Below are 24,957 nucleotides of genomic sequence, written 5' to 3' on the forward strand. Positions count from 1 at the left end.
CAAAACAAGAAGCGCCAAGATGCACAGCACTTTTTCATGTAGGATTGTACATCGACATGGCCTTTTTCTGTAAGGCGGGTGTGCAGACGGTGCAGTATCTAATTACACCAATGAGAAAGCCAGGATACAAAGGACCAGTAAAGAGCAAAAGAAAGCTGCGTTCTGTTGGTACTCCTGGAAACAACATGTATGTTTTTGCAGACAATAGGTTTTATGTAAATAGCCCTAAAGCACAGTTAATATCAGACCTAACAAAACATCAAAGAGACTTGTCCCTTTTAGGAAATATCTGTGCATTTGTATATAGCTGACTAAACTATTTTGACTACAGTCTCGAAATTTATTTCAGATGATGCTGCAAGGACACTCCATTGCACAACTTAATTTCCTCTAGCCATAACCGTGGTCACCTGGTTCTCCGCAAGTACATGGTACTCAGACAGCTTTACTCATACTTCCTTAATTTATATCACATTACAGTTTCTAACTTGTTCTGTATACAATGTGATTGTAAAATAACTTTGAGTATCACTGACTTATTTATCTGTAGGTGATGGGTAACGTTCCACTGCTCTCTTTGCTACACATGTGATGATATGTCTTACCTTCTCATTTCCACTCAGCAGGTACTGATCAATTGCATTGGACTTCTCATTAGCAAGTTGCTGCAGCCTCTCCATCTCTTTTCTCACCTCATCATCTAGCCGCCTTTTCTTCCCCGTCTTGGTTTCATTACGCCTTTGCCAAGGTGTCAGAATTACTGAAAATGTCAAAAGCTTGTTAGGTCGCGTATGGTGTGCTGATTTCTTTATTTGTTAATTTCACATTTATACATAGCATGACTCTACCAACTGAACAACACGCAGTGATTTGGAACTCATTACATTAAAAGGGTAGATTCTGCATTTATTACAGCAAGGTTAAAGTGAACTATGAACTACACTTAATCCAGCATTTGAAGAGTGGTTAGAAATACTGAGCAAGGTGGGAACTCAGGTAGTAAAGAGATATGAGTAATGATACATTTTAAAGGTTAACAACTAACTTTAGAGGAGAAAGGAGATTTCGGAAAGAGGAGAGTCCGTAGAAATCAGGAAAGACAGCATGAAAGTAGATGTTGTGTTTTCCGTATTCTCTTCCAAGAACACAGTCCGCTAATAGGCTTTCTAGACACCCTTGCACTATGGAAATTGACAATGTGCCAATGTCCAAGACGAGACAGAAAACCAGGTAGACTGCAACCATCCTGAAATCCACTGATTATTAATTGAGTGAGATGTGTTTTAGGTAATACTCAATCGTGCAAGATATCACAAAGATAGTGGAATGCAAACCATCTTTCATTATGGAATTATATTACTCAAGAACACTAGGAAACTAGGACTATATTTTAAAAGATTTTAAAATAAAAATCCTATCCCAGTGCATACAATATGAGTTGTAACTATTTTAAAAATAAACTTAATAGTGGCAATAATACTTACCAGAAAGGTGAAAAAGGATTTTATTTGCAAGTCCTGCTGGTATGAAAATGTGGACCAGCAATTAATGCACTTCCGGCTGGTTGTAATGTGTTCTCACAAGATTTAATGCTTCAAGAGCTGACCAAGGCCCAGACATTAGCAATTTCTTAGTAGAAGGGTCACCTTGTTAAGCACTTTAAATTTGAATAAGTTTTTAGGACCCTTTGCCTAGATGTTGTTTTGGTCAGCTGTAATAATTTTATAATATCACGCCATTTTGGTTGGCACAAGAAATTATCAATATGGCTCGGAAAGAACTTTACACTTACTATACTTCCTCCAGCTGGATGCAACAATATGTTTTTACAAGATCTACTGATTCGATTACTCATAAAGCTCAGGCAGCAGCACTTTTTAAGTAGCAGAGCCACTGTGATAAAGCATTTTAATTTTGTATACATTGTTATGCATATTTTTGTGATGTTCTACCCAGATGTTGTTCTGGTCAGCTGTAACAAAGTTATAGTGTCAGGGTTACTGTGGAATGCTCCTTATTATGGAATCTTGGTAGGCACAAAATCTTTAATGTGAGCCAGCAACAGATGTACTTCTGGACGGCTTCAATCATTTGGTCCCACAAGAGCTAATGCTTCAAGGACTGCTCAAATGTCCAGGCACTAGCACTTTCTTAGTAGTAGGGCCATCATAGGAAGCACTTTAACATTGTCTCATTCTAATCTGGCAAACTTTTCAGTCACTTATGCAGCTCCTTATTTTTCGGCCTTTAATCAGCTTTATTGAATGTACTTTTTTATGCATTTGTTATTCTAGAGCTGGCTATCTATCATGCAGCAGTATAGTTTATTGTTGTGTTTTCAACCACTGAAGTATGCTATTTAATTTCAAAAGCTTGTATATTTTGATATGTGTATTGTATGATCTGTCTATGTCAGGCTGACACAATAAATACACTTGAACTTGAGGTAGAACTACCAAAAAGGTGAATCTGTAACATTGTGGTAATACTACAAAGCTTTCTTTATATATCTCCAACCCCACCCACCTTTCTCTTGACTAACTAAGCAAAACTTAGCACCAAGAAGATGTGTACTTCAAGTTTCAAAGATTGTTCACACTTACATACCTCTTCTGAACAACAGAACCAAATGTTCAGCAAAGTGATATCATCTGCTATTCTCGTCTGCGCTGGTATACCCACAGAGTGAAGACTAGATGTGCATTCCTAAGGCCTCCAGTGAAGGAAGATGATTACAGATCTGTATGGCCTCCATCTCGAGCCTCTGGTATGAAGATCCTCTCTATCTCATTACACTCTGTTTTTGGTTTACATGTTGTATCTGAACATTGTTGAACTTTTTCATAATAAACAACTAGCAAAACTGTCCTGGCACCCTTTTCCTTACCTATATCCTATTAAACCTTGGCTATTGTTTAAAAACAATAAACAAGAAGTGAAGTTGTCAGCTTCTCTGAAACCTTGTTCATCATTTAAAAACAATCACTGATAAGAGAATTCAGTCCATACCAAAAATGCATATATTCAAGCATAGTTAATTGTCAGGTTTATATGAATAAATTGTCATTTATATTTAACAAGTAGAGCTAAATAAACAGCATCTTTATTTCAAGACAGGGGTAGAAAATATATCATAATTATAGAACAGGCATGGGGAAAAGAGAAAGAGAGGGGTATAGGGTAAGAAAAGATGAACATACAAAGCGGAGAATAGGGATGAGGATCAGTTAAGATGAGGATAAGTTAAAAAGAAAAAGTAGCAGATAACAAAGCGGAGAGAGATCCAGTTAAAGAGAAAAACATACATAGGGGCTGAACTGGGAAGAGTTAAGTAAAGAAAGAGGTTGGAAGTCACATTGTAAGTTATGAATCACAATGGAGTCGAAACAAGCATATTCCAGTCCCCAAAACAAACCAACGAGACAAACAAATTCACAGTGCATGCCAGGATCATAAAAATGTATTTAGTTTTCCACTGCGAATGGCCATATCGTAATATATAGCACCATATCCTCTGACCTCAAATAACTCCAGCTGTAGTAGCTGAAAGTGTCTTCTTGCATTTAGTGGAAGCTGCAGCCTCCATTTATCTTTCTCGCACGCTGTCCATTTTCCCCACCATTTCACCTAAGGTTTGGCCTAAGAAAAATGATGTATCAGCCTAACATATTTCAGTGATAGTGGTTCAGACCACTAGGGTCATGTCTATCACTCATTGAAAGAGTAGATCACTTATTTCTGTGTGACATGAACAGGTCTTTTTTGACAAGCCAAGAGATAGGTAGAACCTTCCAAACCCCTCAGGGGCTGGCTCTAGGTATTTCTTTCTCATACTTTCTGGTTTCAGTTCCCACCATCTGGGCATGTGCTGACACCACTATGTAATTGGACACACTGTGCATCCTTGCCACACTACTAGAGTAGGTTTTATTTTAGTCAGAGATTTGGCTTGTCGTGGTTATGTGAGAGTTTTGGACCTAAATGCGTTCAATGGTTTGAAAAGGTTATATTTATATATATTTATATATATAATAATTTTACGGTCGGATCCACCGTAAAATTACAAAAAGAAAAAAACAAAGTTATCATGAAGCTCTTAAGTGGGCCAAGTCCTGGATGCATTTATTTAGAAATTGGGGAGGGGGCTCCTGGCCCCCCTCCTGCTGCCCCGGGGACAGCCGCACCCCGGGGCTTATAACGTAAATGCCTGGGGGGCCCGTGCCCCATGCTCCCCTGGGGACCACCACCTCCCCAGGGCTGTCATGATTTGCAGGGGGCGCACGGCCCCCTCCCGCTGACCCAGGCACCACCACCTCCCTGGGGCATTTAAGAAATTATATGCACCCGAGCCCCGGGGATCACGACCCCCAGGGAAAATATTTAATAAAAGAAGAGGGGTTCCCTTTGTGGCCTACTGCGACCCTGGGATAACTACCCCCTGGGGAAAATCTATATAGATATATGGGATGAGGGGGCCTTTGCCCCTGTGCCCTGGGGACCAGCACCCCTGGGGCAAACAGAAAACAATTAAAAGGGGGTCCTTTTTGGACACCATTAGCCTCTAGGACCATCACTCCCGGGGCTATCTTCACATTGGAGGGGGGCTGCGTGGCCCCCCTCGTGGAGCCACAGATGACCCTGGGTCAGTTACTGCTTTAACATGGAAAAGTAGGACTTTGTTTACATTGACATGTTTATAACACAATATTTTAATCATTTCTTGCAATGAACAAGTGTTTAGTGATATTCCCTTCCAAGATGGCGCCTGTTTAGATATCACTTGTGCTCACAGAATAGGTGTTTACGTTGTTTACTGTGGGGTTTATATGCATCTGTGATGTTACATTTCCTGAATGTGAGCCAGGCCTTTTTGGGCCAAAACGTGTAATCATGAATAAATTTGACTTGAGCACTGCCCGCTGAGTGAGCGCAGTTACTACTCATGTGGGGACTTTGGTGACCGGCCGGCTTTGCAGTCCACCCCCCTTCGGGTGCAGGCTTCATTTTAACTTCCCTTCAAATGACATGGCAGGCGCTCACAATAAGCAACTCAATTCCTACCTCTAGGAGAATGACCTAACAAAACACTGCAGCTTTCCTACCCACAAAAGCTTGTTACCCTGGACTTAGTTGTTTCTAAAGCTGACTATATCATACAGTTCAACTGGTCAGACCACTTCCTCATCCTATTCAACATTTTTCATCTATTCCTGCCTTGCCGAACTAAGAATGAAAAGGTATTTACAGCAGTCAGAAATGTAATGGGTATCAATCATAACAAATTAGAACCTATGCCCCACACTCTCACACTGGGATGACATCCCTCTGTTGACGACCCTATGAAACTAATCAAGCTGTACAATGATAAAATAGCCACTATATTTAATAATCTTGCACCAGCCAAGAGTAAGTACAAATATCCCAAAAAGTCAGCTTGCTCGTTCAACAATGAGATTAACAATCTGAGAGATATTCTCTGTGACTATTAGAGGAGATGGATAAACATCCCCCTACTCCACCAAACTCATATGCCTTTATAAGAAAAGAACACTTACCAAAAACTCCTTTTCCAGTTAAAGTGTTTTTCAGCCTCAAACTTCCAAATGCCAACCGCAGGCCTTCAGAGCTTTTTTCAAAAGAATACATGACCAGCCAGTTGAAGCCAACACGCCCCTACCTAAATTGTGTAATTGTAATGTCCTATTCAAAATCTATACAATAAATCTGAAGGCCACAGATGACATTGACCGTCTTGCACTCCAATCAGAACCTGAACAACATCCTCTACCCAGAAAAGCACCATCTGTATTATGATCCTTATTTAGCCCGATTTCAAAACTTAACTTAAAAAAAGCCATTACAAGCACCAGGAGGTCTGGTTCATAGCCTATATAACAGGACAGTTTATTCTCAATCCACATTTGCAGGCATCTCATTTGGAGTACCAGAAGAATTTATGCTAGCCTCCTTACCATTTAACTTGTAATATGGACAAGTAATAACTTCGACAAATCTGCAAACAACATTCCAAAAAAACATTCCTCCACTTTGGTTCCTTCTTGGAAACTTTTGCGCAGATCCGTCAAGTGGGAGCCTAATAAAATGGGAAATCCCAAAAGTGTGATTTCTTATGCACATTCCTATAGGACACTTTGCTCTTTGATAAAGAAAAATGACTGAATAGAATGAAACCAAACTTGTCAAAATGTAGAACTTTACTCAGAAAGTGTGTTTTTTGTGATTTTGGCAGCTCCAAGGTCCGGGTTCAGAGCCTGCTGCTCATGTCCAAAGGCTGTGTCGCGGGGGGGGGTGTTGGCTGCCCTGTGGTAGACTGGGCACAGGATCTGGCCAAAGGCTGTGCACAGGGTTTGCAGCTCCATAGAGGGTTAACTGCAGGGCATGGCTTAAGGGCCAATGTCCCATTGTAGGTTGGGCACTTTGGCCTGCCCAGTATGGATTATTCACATTGTGAGTTTGTTGCCTGGTTGCAGATTTGGTGCCCAGCAGCTAACCCCCCTGAGTATGGCCAAAGGCTGAGGGCAGCAGAGTGGAGACGGGCAAAGGGCATGCCACAGGGCAAGCACTGTGGCCAAACCTGCACAGCAGGGGCTGGCCGCATTACGGGGGACGGCACAATATGTGGCCATATTCCAGGGTCTGTGGCCAGCCCATGCTGTGTACGGCCAATAGCTAGGGGCAGACATGACCAATTACATTATTTTATTATCTATTTTTGACCCAGTAAATGTGTTCTAAAAATAATGTTTTTTTTTATTTTTACATTTGAGCCCCAGAAGAGAAATAAAAAATCACTGTTTACAAGTGGCTTGGTGAGGTGTCATCTGGATCTTCCTAGCAGTGGCACTTTGCTCACCAACAGAGATAACTATGCTGCAGTCCAGACAAAAGATTTCAGCTCTAGTAAACATGGGTTACAGATCTCCTGTTGGGCTGCTTGGACATCCGGTGGAAGGGTGCCTCCAGGATCCACCATGTGCTGGAGGACAGTGCCAGATGTAGATGTCTCCTGTTCCTACTGCCTTCTTGCTTTTGTAGCATTCAGCTGCCAGGCATGCCATGCATTATTTATGCATTTATGCATTGCTGAAGTGCAGAAGGAGTACTTCTTTCCTGTTCCTTGCCTGACCTCCTTGTCACAGATCTTCTATGTGACATTCATTGCAGAGACCACCTTCTATCCAGTGGAATAATCCCCAAGTGATATCCAAATCTCTAATGAAGGACATGAGGCTGTAAGTAAATCACATTGGATGAATAAATCACACCAACCAATCAGAGGTGCCTTTGCTAGGAGTCATTGTTTGTGAGATACCAATTGTAAGGACTGCAATACCTAAACGCAGAAATGTTAATAAAAAAAACACAAAATACTTTACCTATTATGGGCCTGTTATGAAACCACTGGGCTTAAACTTAAAAAAAACAAAGACCCTTTCATAGTAAACTAAACATTACATTTTCTAAAACTGCGATACTTCGAAAAGGATGTAAAGGTCTTGCAAACAATGCAGCACTCTGCCTCTATGGGTCCTGCAGGAGTACCAAAATGAAATGGTCATTCAGGGAAACCTCTAAAAAAATAGGTCCACAACATAAAAAAAAAGCCATAAGTAATTTCTTGAACACCATTAGCAAATTGGTGTTTTACAAAGGGAGATTACTGCCCTGAGAATCCATTGGCATCATGGCTTCTGGAAAAACTCCACAGTGGCAGCCAACTAAGACCCCATCCACAGAGTTTACCCCTTCTGGAACATCACTTTATGATGACATTGTCCTGCCACCAACATCTGGAGCACCACAATCATCAAGGTCCGAAAGGGAATTGTTGGTGTGGAAATCATTTTCCTGTCCAGCTGGACAAAACAAAATTAATGCCCATTAAGCTACATGCATCTTGTGCAAACAGGTACTCCAAAGAGGCAAAGAAGGTCAGTAATCCATGGGCACTCATCCATGGGAATTCATCAGTGATTTAATTAACGATCTCACTTGAGATTCGATCAATGATGCTATCAATTATGTAATTTAACTTGACAAGTGATGTAATATGTGATGTCATAAGCAGTGCATGACTGAGGTGCAAATTATAAGTACTGGACTATAAGAAAACAAACACATCTCAGTGTTTTTTCGATTTTGTAACATTAGTTCCTGTCTCATTCTGTTAACTAACTATATTGTTACTTGAACCTTTTTTTTTTGCAGTAAATTTCTAATTTTTTATGTAAGTTATGATAATTATTGCCATACCTAACTATAATGTCACTGTAAGCTTTTTTCCATAAATATAAATATATATATATATATACACACATACACACACAGAGAAATATATTCAATATACCCACACAAAACCATAGAAAGTCAGCAGCTATAGTTATGTTTATAGTTATGCTTATGTTAAGAAACTATAGCTCGTGGCCTGAAGTTACTTAACAGCACAAGGTATAATTTCTTCAGATAATTATAACTATAAATATAACTACAACTGCTGAATTTATATGGTTTTGTGTGGGCAAAATGTAAACCTAACTATAACGTCCCTGTAAAATAAGTAATATATAAATACTGTACTTTAACACAACCACCGCTGTGCATAATCTTTGGCCGTGTGCAGCAACGGTTGGCTGCAGGGCCTGGCCTGCAGTGAGGCCCTGCGGCCAATCCCACCTTGCAAATGCACCAAACACTATGCTGCGTACAGCCTATGGCCGTGCGGGGCGGGGGTATAGTGCGTTAGTGGTTGAGTTTTTGTTTCCCCCATCGGCCTTTGGATAAAAGGGTACCCGCAAATCCTTAAAGGATCTGCATCTCTATATATCTATATTTCTTTTTTCCTTTAATATCTCCAAAATTACTTAACAGATTTTGACCAAATCACAAAATGATCTTTCCGGACCACGATCTAGCTTTCTGCCAAATGTGGTATAAGTCCATTCAGCGGTTAGGGCTGTAGTCATGTATAGAAACTCTATGGGAAATTACATAAGAAACACATATTTTTTGACACCTCCCCCCACCCTTTTTCACAGCCTCTGCTGGACCGATCACCCGGAAACTTTCCATGTAGAACTAGACATAGCTTTTTTTGGAAACTTTTTACCCACTGGTGATTGCCACTGGATAGTTATAGTAAGGCCATGTTTTCACAGGAAAAGCATTTTTTGGTTTGTTATTTACTTTGGCACCATTTGACAAACATTTCTGAAAAAAACGAATAGATAAAAAATGTTCATCCACCTCAATTCCTTCCTGGAAAGAAGTGGGTCGAGAAAAAAGGATGGTCCCAAAATGCAGTTTCCCAGTGCAATTTTCCATAGGTAAATTAGGCACAGCTACAGCCAAAACGTCTAAATGGAATTACACCAAATTTAATAGAAAGCTAGATCCTAGTCCTGAAAGTGTGCTTTTTGTGATTTAGTGTAAATCGCTACAGTAGTTTAGGAGAAATTAAGGCTCAAAATGTATACATATCCATGCCACTGACAGATCATAAGATAAGATCTGATTGACTGCCATCAACAAAGATGTCCCCCAGCCCTTAGAGGTTCTAAAAAACATATGATGAGCAGGGTAGGGATACTCTGCCTCTCGTGAACTATTTTTTAAAAATGTTACCACAAAATCTGTAGTAAAATTTAAAAAACAAAAAAGGCAGGTTGCTGCCTTTCTTAAAAGAAAAAAAAACATGGTGGGCCAAGGCCTGGGGTGGGGAGGCTCAACATCTTTTTTTGGGTTGGGAGGCATGTGTCCCCCATCATGAGCCTTTTCCAGGCTTTGGGGCCCCATCTCCCTGGGCAAAATCGTTTCTAAGGGCACAAGGGCATGCTGCACCCTCATTGAGCCTCACTAAGGCCCGGGGGCCCCATTCCCTGGGGCCAATCATTTGTAATGGGCAGGGGGCCTTGGCAATGATATGGTTCCTTGATAAATGCTGAGCTCTCACCGAGTGGGAGCACAAATGTTTTTTTCCTTGGCAGAGCTCTCACGGGCTGAGAAACAAAGAATTGGTCCAAGTGGCAGGAGCAGAAAGAAAAGCTGCTCCTGCTGGAGGGAGCAATACTCGCTCCCGCTGCACACTGGATGGTTGCTGGTAGAGGAGCTAGAGGGGCTGCAGGGGCCACTGAAAAAAATTAAACGGTGGTCGTTGCCACTCCGTAGTTACAGTCAGAGTTTCCATAGAAAGACCATTTTTGCTTTTGTAAATCACTTTTGTGTCATTTTATAAATGCACACAAAACCTTCTAAAAGACAGGTTCATCAACCTCAGCTTCTTCCTGGAAAGTTTTGTGCCTGCTTGTCAAGTATGAACCAAGAAGAAGTGGGGGGGGCATTGATTTACCATGCCAATTCTCATAGGACACTTTGCTCTCAAATACAGAAGAAAAACAGCTGAACTGAATGACACAAAATTTGTTAAAAAGATAGAAACTTGATTTTTTGTGATTAGGAGTAAATCCATTTAGCCGTTTTCAAGTAATTCACAGTTAAAGAGGTACTCGAGTTGGGCTTGAATGTCTTAAAAAGTTACGTATATCTATTCAGAAAATAAGCCCTCTGATTGGCCAAAGTAGTGTTTTCTTCTACTGGCATATTTTGATATCGAGCTATCTGACTGACCGGCCACAACCGAGAACAAAATGTTGGTGCCGCTTTTACAGGACTCTGGGACTCAGTCCCCATGTCCTGAAAATGTTTCAAAAATAGGGCATGGAGAACGAGGGTAGGGTCACCCTGACCCCCAAGCATTGGTGGTGGTGGGGGGGTTGCAGAGAGAGTACTCTAAGGTCTAAAATTGTGTTTTTTTTGGGCCACAAATACCATAGTACTCCTGCATGTCCAAGCACGGCCCTCCTATGAGAAACCATGGAATTCCTGTGCGAGGAGCTGCTCAAGCTTCACCACCACTTCTGTGGTACAGTGCAAGCTCCCTCGGGCAGCTTGTTCAGTACTGCATAACCATGGGGGTGAAACCTGAGCTGTGGGTACCACAGGAGTACCAAGGTACTCACAAAAAAATAAAAATAAAAATAAAGATTAAAAAGAAATGAGGGTTGGGTGTCAACGAGGAGATGGGCATCTGCAGGGGATTAGGTGCAATGTTCTCTCCAATTATTTTTTTCTTTGCGAGGAAGCAGAATGTTTGTGAATGTGCTTTATTCAGCTGTGTACTGAAACAAAATCATAACATGAATATTTGCCTTGAAGTGTATGGCCCTCAGTAATTACAACAGGGAGGGACATGGACTGGGCACAACATGGTAATATTTTAAAGCAGACCAATTTTTGGTGTTATATTTAATTCTAAGTATCCTTTACTTTAGAGTACAGAGGGCAAGAATGTTGTTTGAAAAAAGATAGAAGTTTATGGAGAGTATGCTCCCCTCGCAATTAAGACACCTGTGACAAAGCATACTATGTAAACACACAGGAATTTGTGGTAAAACCTAATGAGATTTTTAAAGAGAACTGTACATGGGCTTTCTGTGGTCTTGTATGTGAGGTTTTAGGGGAAATAAGAGATACATGTTCAAACATATTTGGTAAGTAACAGTAATGAAAACAAAGTCATTTAAATATAGCCTTACGGTGGGACCATATACTGCTTCTGGCACTACCTCTGAGACTATTATTGAAATAAAAGATGAACATTTATCTGGAAACATTGTTCTTATATGGCTTTATGTAAACTTACAAGCAGTGCTTAATTTGTGAGGGGTATGTGAAAAGTGACCTAGTAAGGATTGTGCTCAGGGTGAGAACACTAGTTTCATCTACATTCACAGTAACAGAGATTAGCAAGTCCCAACCCGGAACTGGAAGTGATTTTTAGTTCCACAAGTTGGTCGAGGCTTCCTGTTTGTGTTAGTAAGTCGCCTTTCCTCTGTGCAGTGCATACCATTCGGCTAAAAGACACAGTGAACAGCAATTGAAATGAAGAGAAGGGTCCACACACCTAGTGTAAGAAGAGCCACTATCTGTTAACTATATGATGCTGGCCTTGATTGGACATACAAACAGACATATTTTCTCTCAGTGGAAATGCAAAATGTTTACACAGAGCATTTCCTTTAGCAAATAGAGGTTACTAGGTGCATGGATACGCTCCAAAATGTAAGGCAGTTGCTTAGTTAAAATAAACTCATATTGGAGCCAGCACATCTGAAGAGGCCTTGTATACTTTTCATAGACAGTACTAACACTTCTCAGCAGTCTACTCTTGATCAAACAGGGGTATCTTTACAAGGTTATAGTATTCAGAAATCTGAAAAGAAAACATGTGGGGCTACTGATATTGGCCACTATTTGAATAGATTTTAAAATGCACTCTGTAGAGTTATTTTAAAATGCACTCTGTGGAGTTATTTGGGCATTTTCTTTCAAGGAAATGTTTAATAATGAATTCAGATTAGTTCATTCAAAAGCCTGTGGGGCCACTTACAGTGGCCCAAATTTGATATTCTTTACATACTATACACACATATATATATATATATATATATATATATATATATATATATATATATATATATATATATACATACCTGATTCCCTCTTTTCTGGCTCTCATAATTTATCAGATTGCCTGTATTCTCCTTCTCCATTTCCCTCTTATCTATGCCTTACCCTCCATTCTCTCCCCTTGCCCATTGTGCTTTGTTTTCCCCTCCTATGGTTCCTATTCTCTATCTTACTGTTACATTTGAACAAAGGCTGTGGGCAACGTGGAGTTTAGTTTAGTTTAGTTTAGTTTATAGATTTGTAGAGCGCATGGCTACCCGGGGGCATCCCAGCGCTAAAGTACACCATGAATGTCGGAAGAGCCAGGGGAAGCAGATTAACTGGGAAAGAGAATGGTTTTCAACTTCCTCCTAAAGAGAAGTTCAGAGGATTCCTGACTGCATTCAAAGGGCAGGGCATTCCAGAGCCGAGCAGCCCTGATGGAGAACGAATTACCTCCCCATGATCTCTTGACCGAAGGGATGTAAACCTGTTGAGAAGAACGAGATCTAAGAGGTCTAAGGGGCGAGTAAAGAAAGATACGTTTTCTAAGGGAAAGGGGACCCTTATTGTGTAAGGCTCCGTGAACAAGACACAGAGCTTTAAACTGAATGCGCTGCTTAATCGGGAGCCAATGAAGAGCTGCAAGTGCTGGTTTAGCGGAAAGATGCCTTGGGGTATTCATGAGAAGTCTAGCTGCCGCGTTCTGCGTAACCTGCAGCCTCTTTATTACATAATCTGGGGAACTAAGATATAGGGAGTTCCCGTAGTCCAGGCGGGAGAGAACTAGGGCTTGTACAAGAATTCTTCTGGCAGCGAATGGCAGAAGTCCAAGAATCTTCCTGACACTTCTAATTAAGCCGAAGCAGATCGAGGAGATTCTTTTAGCTTGTGGCTCCATAGTTAAGCGTGGGTCAAGCAGAAAGCTGAGGCTTTTTACTTGTGTTATTGGAGGAGGCAGGCTGTTAAAAGCCTCAGAGTACATAGCCAGAGGGGCGGTAGGGGCGCCATTACCTATAATCATTACCTCTGATTTGCTGTCATTAAATTTCAGTTTCGACAGGGTCATCCAGTCCCCAATATCTTTCATGCAGTCAGCCAGGTTGGCAGAGGGGGAGTCCCTACTACTAGAGAGGGAAACCACCAATTGCGTGTCATCAGCATAAGTGACCATAGAGAGGTTATAAGGAGCGACTACTGTGGCCAAGGATGACAGATAGATGTTAAACAAGGTGGGGCTTAAAGAGGAACCCTGCGTTGACTGCCTGCAGGGAGGTGGATGCAGGGGCTGGCTTCAACCCAGGCCCTGCGGCCAATTCCATGGTGTGCATGACCAGAGGCTGTGCACAGCGTGGGGTTGGCTGCCTTTGAGGGGGGATTGGTAAAGCCAACCCCCTGCCGTGTGTGGTGTGTAGTTGGCTTTACGGATGATAGCAAAATATTACTTTACATTAGAAAACCTAGAAACTCAATGAAAAAAGGGTTAAAGTAACTTTATAGTTAGGTGAGAATTTCAGTGGCACTTTTCAAACATACAAAACTACTGACATTTACCAGTTATAGTTAGCTTTGGTAACTATAATTTATGCCCTAAAGTAACTATAACTTACACCCTCACCATGCACTGCTATTACACCACATAGTACAGCACCTATGACACCTTCTATGTTATAATTCCTAATATCACTGGAACAATTGAAAATAATTCATGAGAAAACTGTGCATGGCAGGGCACGAGTTATAGTTACCAGATCTAACTATAACTGGTGATGTTCAGTGGTTTTGTATGTTTAAACTATTAACTTGTCACTGAAAATCTCACCTAACTATAACGCTACTTTAACCTTTAAACATATGTTATTCAGCGCCTTGATACCTTCGGGTGATATGTGCGCTTTACAAATACACATAGGTATTTATGTATGATGTAATCTTTGTTTTTTTCAGTGAAAATGTATATATATATATATATATATATATATATATATATATATATATATATAAAGAATTTCTGCCACTCAATCAAAAGGCAGAAAAAAGTCGCACCCAACATGTCCACTCCTCAAAAATAAGATTTTATTTGCACAAAATATATTATTCTCAGAACAAGCAAACTGATTCAAAGGCAACGCGTTTCAACACCAAAGTGTCTTCATCATGGCCAAATTTTCAATTTTCGAATTTTGTAAAGGTTACAGGGACATTATAGTGAGGCTCACATTTTACCCCACAAAACCACGGAAATTCAGCAGGTATAGGTATAATTATACTTATGTTAAGAAACTATAACTCATGTCTAAAGTTACTTAACGCCACGAGTTATAGTTTCTTCAGATAAGTATAACTATAGCTGCTGAATTTGTATGGTTTTGTGTGGGTGAAACAAGAACCTAACTATACCATTCCTTTAACCTTTGTTCTTTTCAGTGAATTTCCATGTTTTGTTCAGGTAAAGTAATACATAATTACCATACAATAATACAACCACTGTTGCACACAGCCTTTGCCTCTCTGCAGTTGGGAATTGTTGCAGGGCCTCCAGCACACCTCCCGCATTCCCCAAACTCCCTGCTGCGTGTATGGCCTTTGGCCATGCGCGACTAGGGTGTTGTGTATATGTGGGTGAGGATTTATTTTTGTTCCACTGGGCTTCAAATGCACTGATCCATTGCAAATTTACGCTGCGGGTCACACTGTGCACCCCGGTAGATCGGCAGATGGGCCATTAAAAATAGGCAATTTTTTGCCCATGAGGGGGTCCCTTAGAAACCTCTCCATGTGCTCTGTGGGGTCAGGAGACCTCCATCCTGACCCCTTATGTGTGTTTTTATTTGTGTTCTCCCCGGTAGCTCGGCCAAGAACAAAATGGAAGCCACAACTTTCCTTTCAGGTTGTGGCCAGCCAGTCAGGGCCTTGCTTTTCAGCCAGATCTGAGGGTACCTGCAGATCCCCCGTGGGCACCTACGGATCCACGAAGGAGCGTCATCCCTAGATATCTATATTTCTATTTCTTTAATGACGCCAAACCTGCTAAACAGATTTACACCAAATAACAAAAAGAGATCTTTCTGGGCCAACATCTAGTTTTCTGCCAAATTTGGTGTTAACCTGTTCAGTGGTTCAGGCTTTAGTCGTGTTTAAAAAGTGAAAAGTCCCCATATGCTTTGCATGGGGAAAAAGCGTTTCTGCACTCCACCTTTTCTCAGCCCCTTCTGGACTAATCACCCTGAAACTTCCCAGACAACAGCTGTACAAACTACTGTATGCGTTTTGGAAAATTCATAAAGATTCATCAAACGGTGCCAATAAAAATGCTTCATCAATGGGAAAGGTTGGTCCTAACTATAACTACCTATTAGCTTTTTTTTTTGGGCCCGTGGGGAAACGCCCCCCCCCCCCCCCCCAAACTCCCCTAATTTTTTACAAAGTAAATTATTATTTTTTTATTGTGGGAAACCAGCCCAACCCTCCTTTTATTAAATACCCTCACATCTACTTGAGTTTAATACATTTATACATTAATATTTATCATTTTTTATATTATGCTCCAACATATGTATTACTGAAATCTGCCGATACGTACATAATGTCTGTAACCAGATGGTTTATTCTATTTACAATAACTCACTTGATCAGTGTGGCCTTTGTCTATGTCGATTACTGACAGCAGAGTTTATCAAGTTTGGGGGAAGCACTCTAGGAATATGATCAAGGCCGGAAGGCCGAAACAGGTGTTTGTGCTTGTGTTGCCACAGATAAAGCTGGTATTTTTTGCATTATTGCCTTATGTGGACGACACTCTTTTCGCTTTTGTGTATCGCCTACCGGGAGTGCTCCCCCTGGTTTGGTACTGTTCCACCTCCTTGGGATGGAGGTTCTCTGTTTCGGAGTCTGCTGTGGAAAGTTTATTTCTGAGAACCCTGTCTAGCCGTTGGAGTTTTCTTGCGAGTCGTGTAGGAGCCTGCCTGCACTGCACAAGCTGTCCCCTGCTGCCTGCCACCACTGTGCTTTGCCGGACTGAGGGATATCGATTGAGGACTTGGATTCGTCCTTTTTGTGATATAGTGCGCATTCAGGATCTCCCTCCGATGTGACAAGGAGAGTGTGCATGCCAGCACAAGCTGCAGCAGTGGTGTCTGCCCAAGCTCTGGATACTGCCTGAAGATAACAGGCCCCTCCAGATATGAGAGATGTTGATATTCGATTTCTCGTGGGGTGGATGATGGCAATCCATCTTCAGTAGGAGCTGCCAGAAGTCTTTGTGACATTGTGGATTGTCTGTAACTCAGACACATTCTGTAGACAGCGTCACCACCGAAGCAGTACATGGAGAGGCATAATTATAATTGTAAGCTATTCCGGTGCCCATTCTCTCTTGAACGGGGTGACTGATCTCCCTAAGGACCCGAAGAGGTATACTTACCCACAACCTTTGGGCGACTTGGCCAGCATTGTTATAAACATTGCACTACAAGGGCGGATTGAGAGATGGTGATACGATTGGATGTTGGCTACATTGTGGGGAAAGCTGAGGTGACCTACAGAGGTGAGGACAATCTATGTTTCCCATTTTCTCTAGACCTTCTCGGACAGGGAGTACCTGTCAGGGTGGAGGTCTTGTGGCATCCCTTTTTCAGAAAGGTTGGGAAATGTGGAAGGGTGGATTGAATTCCTCATGTCTCTGGATTAGGTTGTGTATTTTCTATGTTAGGGGTATTTTACCTCTTACCTAGCGGAAGGAGGAACTTGTAATCATTACAAGGAGGCAGCAATAAAACTCTTGGAATGATTATTTTGCACCAGCACTGTGTTATCTTACTAACACATATAAGTAATATCATATTTATATACATTTGGGCAACAACTGGCATCATACCATGGCAATAACCCAGGAGGCTCGGAGGACTAATGAGGCAAAAATGCTTTTCATAAAGGCAAGGGATAGTGATGTCCCCATCCCAGGGTTTGAACAGTGGGCAAGAATTATATAATAAAGTGATACGATTAGACAAAAAATCAAAGGCTGAGCTTACTAAGTGGTGGGAAGGAAAATCACTTAAAAACTATTTGGAGAACAATATGGTCCCAAGGGGTTTGGGAATATATACTAGCACCACATACGACTCACCAGACCCTAAAATGTTAGAGGAGTGGGTGGAACAGGCATCTAAATGTTCCCTAACTATGCTGGAAATACTGATCAAGTATGCATGGTCAGATAGGGAGAAAGCACTCAAAGAAATTAATCAGAACAAAGATGAATTCAAAAACAGACCCAAAAAAGAAATCATAGAGAAATTTCTTCAAAAAATGGAAGTGAGACTAGATAAAGTTTAAGATGAAATCAAATTAAGAAAGCACCATAAGTTCCTCAGAGACTGTAAGGATTATATAAAAAAGGCCTTAATTCTGACCTTCAACCTTAGATATGATTACTGCTGCTCATACACCAAAGAGACTGGCCCTGTGCAATATGACACAACCATCTCTGAGAAAGGTTCAGAAGTGGAAATAGATATGGTTGCCTCGGTTGGAGGAAACAGTACAGCATCCACTACAAGTCAGGTAGAGAAACCCCACACTATTTCAGAGGAATACTGCCTCCTGAGAAGAGAGCAGATGGTGGGTGCACAGAGAGGCAGAGACAGAAGTGCAAGGGGGTGAGGCAAGGGCACTAGAGGAAAAAGAAAAAATGTCAACAGAGGAAGAGAAGAAACATTTTAAGCCACCATCACTACAAGCCCTTGTGTGAAGAGGAAAGAAAGGCTAAAGTGAGGAGCAATAATGAATATCGAAAGGGTAAAAGAAACAATAATTAATTTATCAGACAGGATTCTAAATTAACATGAGCTGAATGTCTTAAGTTTAGGCTTGTCCTTACGCCCCACTAGCAAGCCTGACTTTGTGGAGACTCGTATAGATACTTTCAAGATGATAATACAGTTGAAACTTAAGAAATGGAGGGGCATATTTAAGAAAAGTGGCGCTGCACACAGTGCAGTGCTACTTTTTTGGTGCCCTTTACCGCCCCCCCCTACAGTCACCATGTGCGTGCCGTATTTAAAACACGGCGCACAGTGGCACAGGGTTGGGGCTATAGCATAATTTTTTATGATGCTCTTAATGTACTCTGCAGGAGTAGCACCAAAATGTTGGCACTACTCCTGCGGAGTACATAGGGGCCCATTGTAAACAATGGTCTGCCCCCTTTTAATGCCTGCTCTGAACAGGCATTAAAAATGCCGAATTAAATGACGCAAGGAAATCTACTAGATTTCCTTGCGCCATTTTTCTGCCCCCCTACAAGGGGAACACCGCCTTTGCATACATTAAGGGCCTGATTACAACTTTGGCGGAGGGGGTTAATCCGTCCCAAATGTGACGGGTATCCCGGCTGCAGTATTACGAGTCCATTATATCCTATGGAACTCGTAATACAGGGGCGGGATATCTGTCACATTTGGGACGGATTAACCCCCTCCGCCAAAGTTGTAATCAGGCCCTATGCCTGGCAGAGGCAGATTGTAGTGCAAATCGTTACAAAGGGGTGCAATGCATACATTGCACCACTTTCTAAATATGGCGTGGAGATTTTGGCCAACTACTGAAACATTTGCGTCAAAAAGATAAGGCTAATGTGTCAGTAGATGGCTCTAAGGAATCCTAAATATGCCCGGAATATGTTATAGAGACTGTACAATGGAAACCACTGCAGAAGAATGGGATAAGGTCTGTAGGATGGTGGTGTCCACATCTGATAGTCAAACTATTGCATTTTCATTTACTACATCAAAACTACACAACACAAATCATTCTAAATATCAATTAATTACACCAAACAGGATAACTAATTTCCAACACATGAGATGACATTGATCACATGTGGTTAAATATTGAAGAGTAATTTGACAGTCTATTAGGTATCAATTCACAGTATCCAAAGCATGTCTACTGGATAAACATTTTAAACAAACCACCAAATGAAAAATAAATCAATTATACTAGTGCAGAGAAACAGAATTGCTATTAAACAGATGTGTTCACAAACAGACTATTCCAGAATGGTAAATAAGTATCAATGACCGGTCTACAGCCGACGAAATAAGGTTATCATATATTAGGAAGGATGACAAATTGTCTGAACATTTGGAAACATGGAAATCGTTCTTGAAAGTTATTTTTCCATTGAATGACAATAACAGAAGTAAATTGATGAATCTTTAAACTGAAGTACTAAGCATACAAACAAGATTGTTGTTGAATTTGTGAATTACAGGATACTAAAAAGATAATCTCTGGAACAGTTCAACAACAAGAAATATGGTAATTAAAAAGTACAATGTATGGAAAAGTCTGAATGGACAGTAGTCAAAGTCAGTACTATTGATTATTTACTTTCTTCTTAGTTCTTTTTATTTCTCTTTTGGTCGTCAAAGATGCTATATGCTGGTGAACAATACAAAATGATAACAATAAAAACAATTAACCAGTTGTTCTGAGTTCACCAAGCCTGAAATATATACAGTTCAGAACCACAGCACAACTATACTGGCAATACAAATAACCGTTCTAAAATAGTTTGAAGAAAACACAATTTGATAAAATCGGACGATTATACATCATATGTTAGGTTAAAGGTTTTTCATACAGCATTTACAGTAATTCATTGGCAGTAGACGACCAAGCAGACGAAATGATGATGTCGCATAGTGGTCAAATAAATTAGTTTTCAATACTTTCCTGGAGTGAGCAAGGGAAATTTCCTTGCATATTCAGTGGAACAGCGTTCCAGGTTTATATTCTAATGGTTTACGTAATTTAACACACATGGTACTAAACATTTGGTGACAGAGAAGTGCTATAGAAAACTTCCTTGTGTGACTGGCAAGAACAGACGTTTTGAAGAAACTAGGGTGCACACAGTATACACTTCTGTGGCTTGCTTTGTCTAAAGAAAACCTTACAGATTGGTGTCTTTATACTAAAGTATGTTTAGGGCACTGATTTCTTTGAGGACAATCTGTTGCATAAAAAGCACAGTTTGTCTGAGTAGCTACTGTAGACAACAGAAGAACTATATTTTCAAAGATAATTACCCTCTTTATGTAGAAAGACTTACTGCAGACTTGCACTGACTTGTAGAAACTGGTCCATCAGTATGCAGATTATATATAACATTTTAGACCTGACACGCTGAGGTGGTGTTCCCCAAACCTTTTTGCTTTTTCTGATAGGTTTTGCTGATTCCCCCTTACTGGCCTTAGGGCCTGGGGACTTTCCCACTGTAAGTAAATTGTGAAAGTGCATGAGCGCTTTCCCACCTATGTTGGGAAGTGGTACTGACCTCAGTGTGCGCACTAGCATCTATGGTGATTTAAATAGGTAACTCACCTGACATAGTAGGCCACTGTGGTCACTTGCACCTTTGGTGTTTTTAAACGTGTCCAGCCTGCCAATGCAAAGTTGTATGTGCACAAGGGCATTTATGCCCTGAGAGTGAAGAATACCCATGTGAGTTTTCACTGCACATGCATGAGAGCCATTCTTCCCATCAGTTAACATGGGAGAAGTGTTACAATTACTAGTAGCTGCAAAAGTGGATTGCAGCAAGGCAGCCTCATGTTATTTACTATCATTGGATTAGTCTTGATAAACCCTTTTCTATGGTAAAGGTGGTTTTGTCAATAATTATGGAGAAATGCCACTTCTAGGAAGCGGACATTTCTCTGCCCTAAAATGCTTTGTGTACCTCCTAATTTCACTCAAGGCCACACTGGGGGATGGAGGAGCACATCTGTGCATTCCCCAGCGACACCTATAAAACTTGGGCACACAACTGGAATGAAGACCTCTGCCATTTGTGGGCCGGCTGGATAGATTGGAGAGATTGGTTCTGACACTTGGCCTCTCGGAGCCATATCATGGCCCCACTAAAGATTAAGGGGGTCAGTCCCTCCAAAAGACCGCACCGCGGTCAAATGACCACGGGGGTCATAACAACTTTCCCGCTGGGCCGGCGGGCGATCTTCAAAAGATCGCCCGCCGGCCCAGCGGGAAAGCCCCTGCAAAGAGGAAGCCGGCTCCGAATGGAGCCGGCAGATTTGCAGGGGTGCGACGGGTGCAGTAGCACCCGTCGCGATTTTCAGTGTCTGCAAAGCAGACACTGAAAATCTTTGTGGGGCCCTGTTAGGGGGCCCCACGACACCCGTTCCTGCCAGCCTGGTTCTGGCGGTGAAAACCGCCAGAAACAGGCTGGCGGGAAGGGGGTCGGAATCCCCATGGCGGCGCTGAGGATTCCCTGGGCCAGGGGTAAACCGGCAGGAAACCGCTGGTTGCCTTTTTCTGACCGCGGCTTTACCGCAGCGGTCAGAATTGCCCATGAAGCACCGCCAGCCTGTTGGCGGTGCTTCCGCGGCCCTCTGCCCTGGCGGTTTCAAACCGCCAGGGTCAGAATGAGGGCCTAAGATCTGCATTCCACAGCCCATGGCAGACACCACTGAAATTTAGGGGAAACATCTGTGGTTCAAAAGGGAACCCTCTGAACCCCCCCTAACTTCAAAGGCACACTACAATATAACTACTGGTGCCCCACTGCAGCAAAGTAGAGATACACTTGCAGGAACGTGGTGCACACTGCTAGAAGAATCTGTTGTGCACAATGAGTAATTACTGCTCTAGAAAGGGACTGCGCACCCTTCCTGCATCGTGGCTAGCCTGGGTAAACTGGTCTGCTGCTGTGCGGTGCACTAAAGTGTGTTCTCCAAGGCTTGTTGGCTTGCCCCCTGTACTTTTGTGGAGGTCTCAGGGACATCAAATAATTCCCACGAGTAATCTACACCAATCTATGTCATCTGGAGAGCGGTGCCCTATTAAGAGCCTATATCAACTGTTGGATGTCACCTGGCAGCAGCGGTGCAGACGTGGAACTAAGTATTGTGCCTTGATACCATATTTACCTAGTGTGAAACCTTCAAATGTACTGCCCGCCTTCAAGGAGTGTGACCCTTCATCGTGGGGCCATGACACGCATAAGCGCCTGGTTGGTAGCGAGCTGATTCACCATTTGTGGGACCCTGCATGGCTCACCTTTGGCGACAGCATGCTTATTGTGTGTGGTGTCCGATTCACTGGTTGAGACCCACGGAGGTGGGGTGTACCCTGAGCAGTGTCACATTCTACCTCGTGCTGCACTGCTGAACCTGCGTCTCTGTGCATGTGACCGGATTTGTCTTTTGCAACTCAAGTCTTTGTGCATCAGACGTTGTGCTTCATTCCCGGGAGGTACGACATTGGTAGCTTTCCGGGTGTGATTGGATTTGCCTGCTGCAATTCAAGTCATTGTGCACCAGACGTTGGGCCTCATTCCAGGGAGGTACAGCATTGGTAACTTTTCCTGCATGTCCGGAATTGTCTGGTGCAACTCAAGTCATCATGCACCAGATGATGTGCCTCATTCCAGGGAGGTGCGGATTTGGTAACTCTTTGTGTGCAATCAGAACTGTCCAGGGCAACTCAAGTCAATACGCCCCAGATGTTCTGCCTCCTATCAAGGAGGTGCGGATTCAGTGCCTGGCAGGGCTGGGGACCACTATGAACAGCGTGTGTCCCAGAGTAACCACCCCTCTGTTCTTGGTAGACCGGGGCCCACGCCGGAAGACACGGTGTGGAGAACCCTGAGTGATCTTTCTGAGTGGTGGTCAGATCTCCATTTGTCGACTATTGCCTGTTCTGCTGTTATCTCTTTGCTTCCCCACCACCTTTGCCCCGGGATCCTGAATAAGAATAATTCCGGCCACGAGTGGCCTAGTATCGGGTCAAGGGTTAAATCATGTCCTACTCGTCAGGGGGCTGGGTAATAGAAACTAGCTGGAGGGTGGAGGAAGGCTTGGACCCAAAGAGGGTCTGTGAGTGCAGTGACCAGTAGCATGCAGGATTTCAGTGCACTGCTTTAGGGTGCTTGGAGCAAGTGTAAGCAAGCGTGTGTTATTCTAATCTGAAACTAAAGGTAGGTATGCAGTTCCTACAAAATCCAAAAGCACTGGGTGCAGGTCAGTACCCCACATGGGGGTAGTCCCTTTCAGGAACAAGAGCCCTCGCACATCCCAAGGAGTGTCATGCTTCATCATCAGGCAGCTCCATGTTGGACCGCCACTGCAATGCCCAATGGGCCCCACTGGGGGGCTCTTTGCAGGAGATCTTTTCTGGTTGCCTATGTAAATGGTGAGGTGCAGTAGAGGTGTATTGTTATGAGAGCGAGTAGAATGCCGCAGGAAAGGTAAATTAAAAATGACTCGGGAGATCCAACATCAGTTTATTGTGTAGGAGCCCCTGTCAGTAATGGGTCCAATGATCCTTCTGACTGAGGTGTATTAATGGACTAAGGTTGGCATGTTTCTTGCCTATTTAATGTCTCACATGGATCATGGCAATTATTCGGGACCAGAAACCTAACCTACTCTCAGCGGGGTTGTGTTTGATGGATATCCCTGTGTAATCCATCCCTTGCAAATTAAGTGTGTAGTGTCTATCTGTTCATGTTGTTTCTTGCGGAACTATCATGGTTGGCATTGGGTTTTACCATTGCGGTCTAGGCTGCAGAACTATCTAAAAGGGCTTCTGTTCTCTGTATGAACATATGTTTGCTATCATTGTGAACCGGGGTGCTTCCTAGAATTGTGTGAAATTGAACTGGGGAAATCGATAGGCTGGGTCTCGTGCCAATAGCATGTTGGCACCACATGAGGGGGCTGGGAGGGAAATTATTATTTTTCTAACGTATATATACTGCTAATGTCGTTTTAACACAGTTGGGGCTAGTACTGCTGCTGATATTTCTAAATGTGATTTATGCCCAGATTTACATGATGTTCATGTTGTGTTAACTAATATGTGTGTTGAATACTAACTTTATTTACATACACCTCCTGTGAATTCTCTTTTGTGATGCTCACTGTATTTACTGTGTGGTACTAGTGTCCCAATGTTTTACACATTGCCCACGTGATAAGCCTCACTGCTCTGTACCAAGCTACCCAAAGGTGAGTGCATGTTATACAATGAGTGTAATCAGCCACCCCTAGTGGGAGTGGTAGGTTCTGCTTGGCGAGGGCCGTGCCTCAGCCAAGCAGAACTTGCCACAGCCAACATTTGGTGGCCAACCAGTGGGATAGGACTTGCATTTGCAGAGCATCTCATGATAACTAGCTGCACGCCACAACTTCACATAGACAAAAGTGTTCTTTTGTTTTCCAAGAGGGTCCCCAAAAGAGACAGTGAGGTAACCAGGGAAGGGTGACCTATTTTTGTTCCCATAGATTTCTGTTTCTACTTCCACTTGTGCTAACATGTCTGAGGACCTACCTGAGGTAGAAATTGAGCTGGCTGACCTGGACACCTACACAGTGACCCAGCTCAAGGAGGTCTGCCAGGAAA

The 24,957-nt window shown here is 42.3% G+C and overlaps 1 protein-coding gene across 2 annotated transcripts in view; it reads right to left on the reverse strand.

Moving 5' to 3' along the window:
• The window catches only part of LOC138245589 (uncharacterized), a 1,324,589-nt gene that overhangs the window by 804,826 nt on the left and 494,806 nt on the right, over positions 1 to 24,957 (reverse strand). For both annotated transcript variants that reach the window (XM_069199313.1, XM_069199321.1), the window contains one exon: positions 606 to 760. In XM_069199313.1, coding sequence (XP_069055414.1) covers positions 606 to 760 — 155 coding nt within the window. The remainder of the gene's footprint in view (positions 1 to 605; positions 761 to 24,957) is intronic.

Source organism: Pleurodeles waltl, chromosome 1_2 (genome assembly GCF_031143425.1).
Source record: "Pleurodeles waltl isolate 20211129_DDA chromosome 1_2, aPleWal1.hap1.20221129, whole genome shotgun sequence".
Classification (NCBI taxonomy): domain Eukaryota; kingdom Metazoa; phylum Chordata; class Amphibia; order Caudata; family Salamandridae; genus Pleurodeles; species Pleurodeles waltl.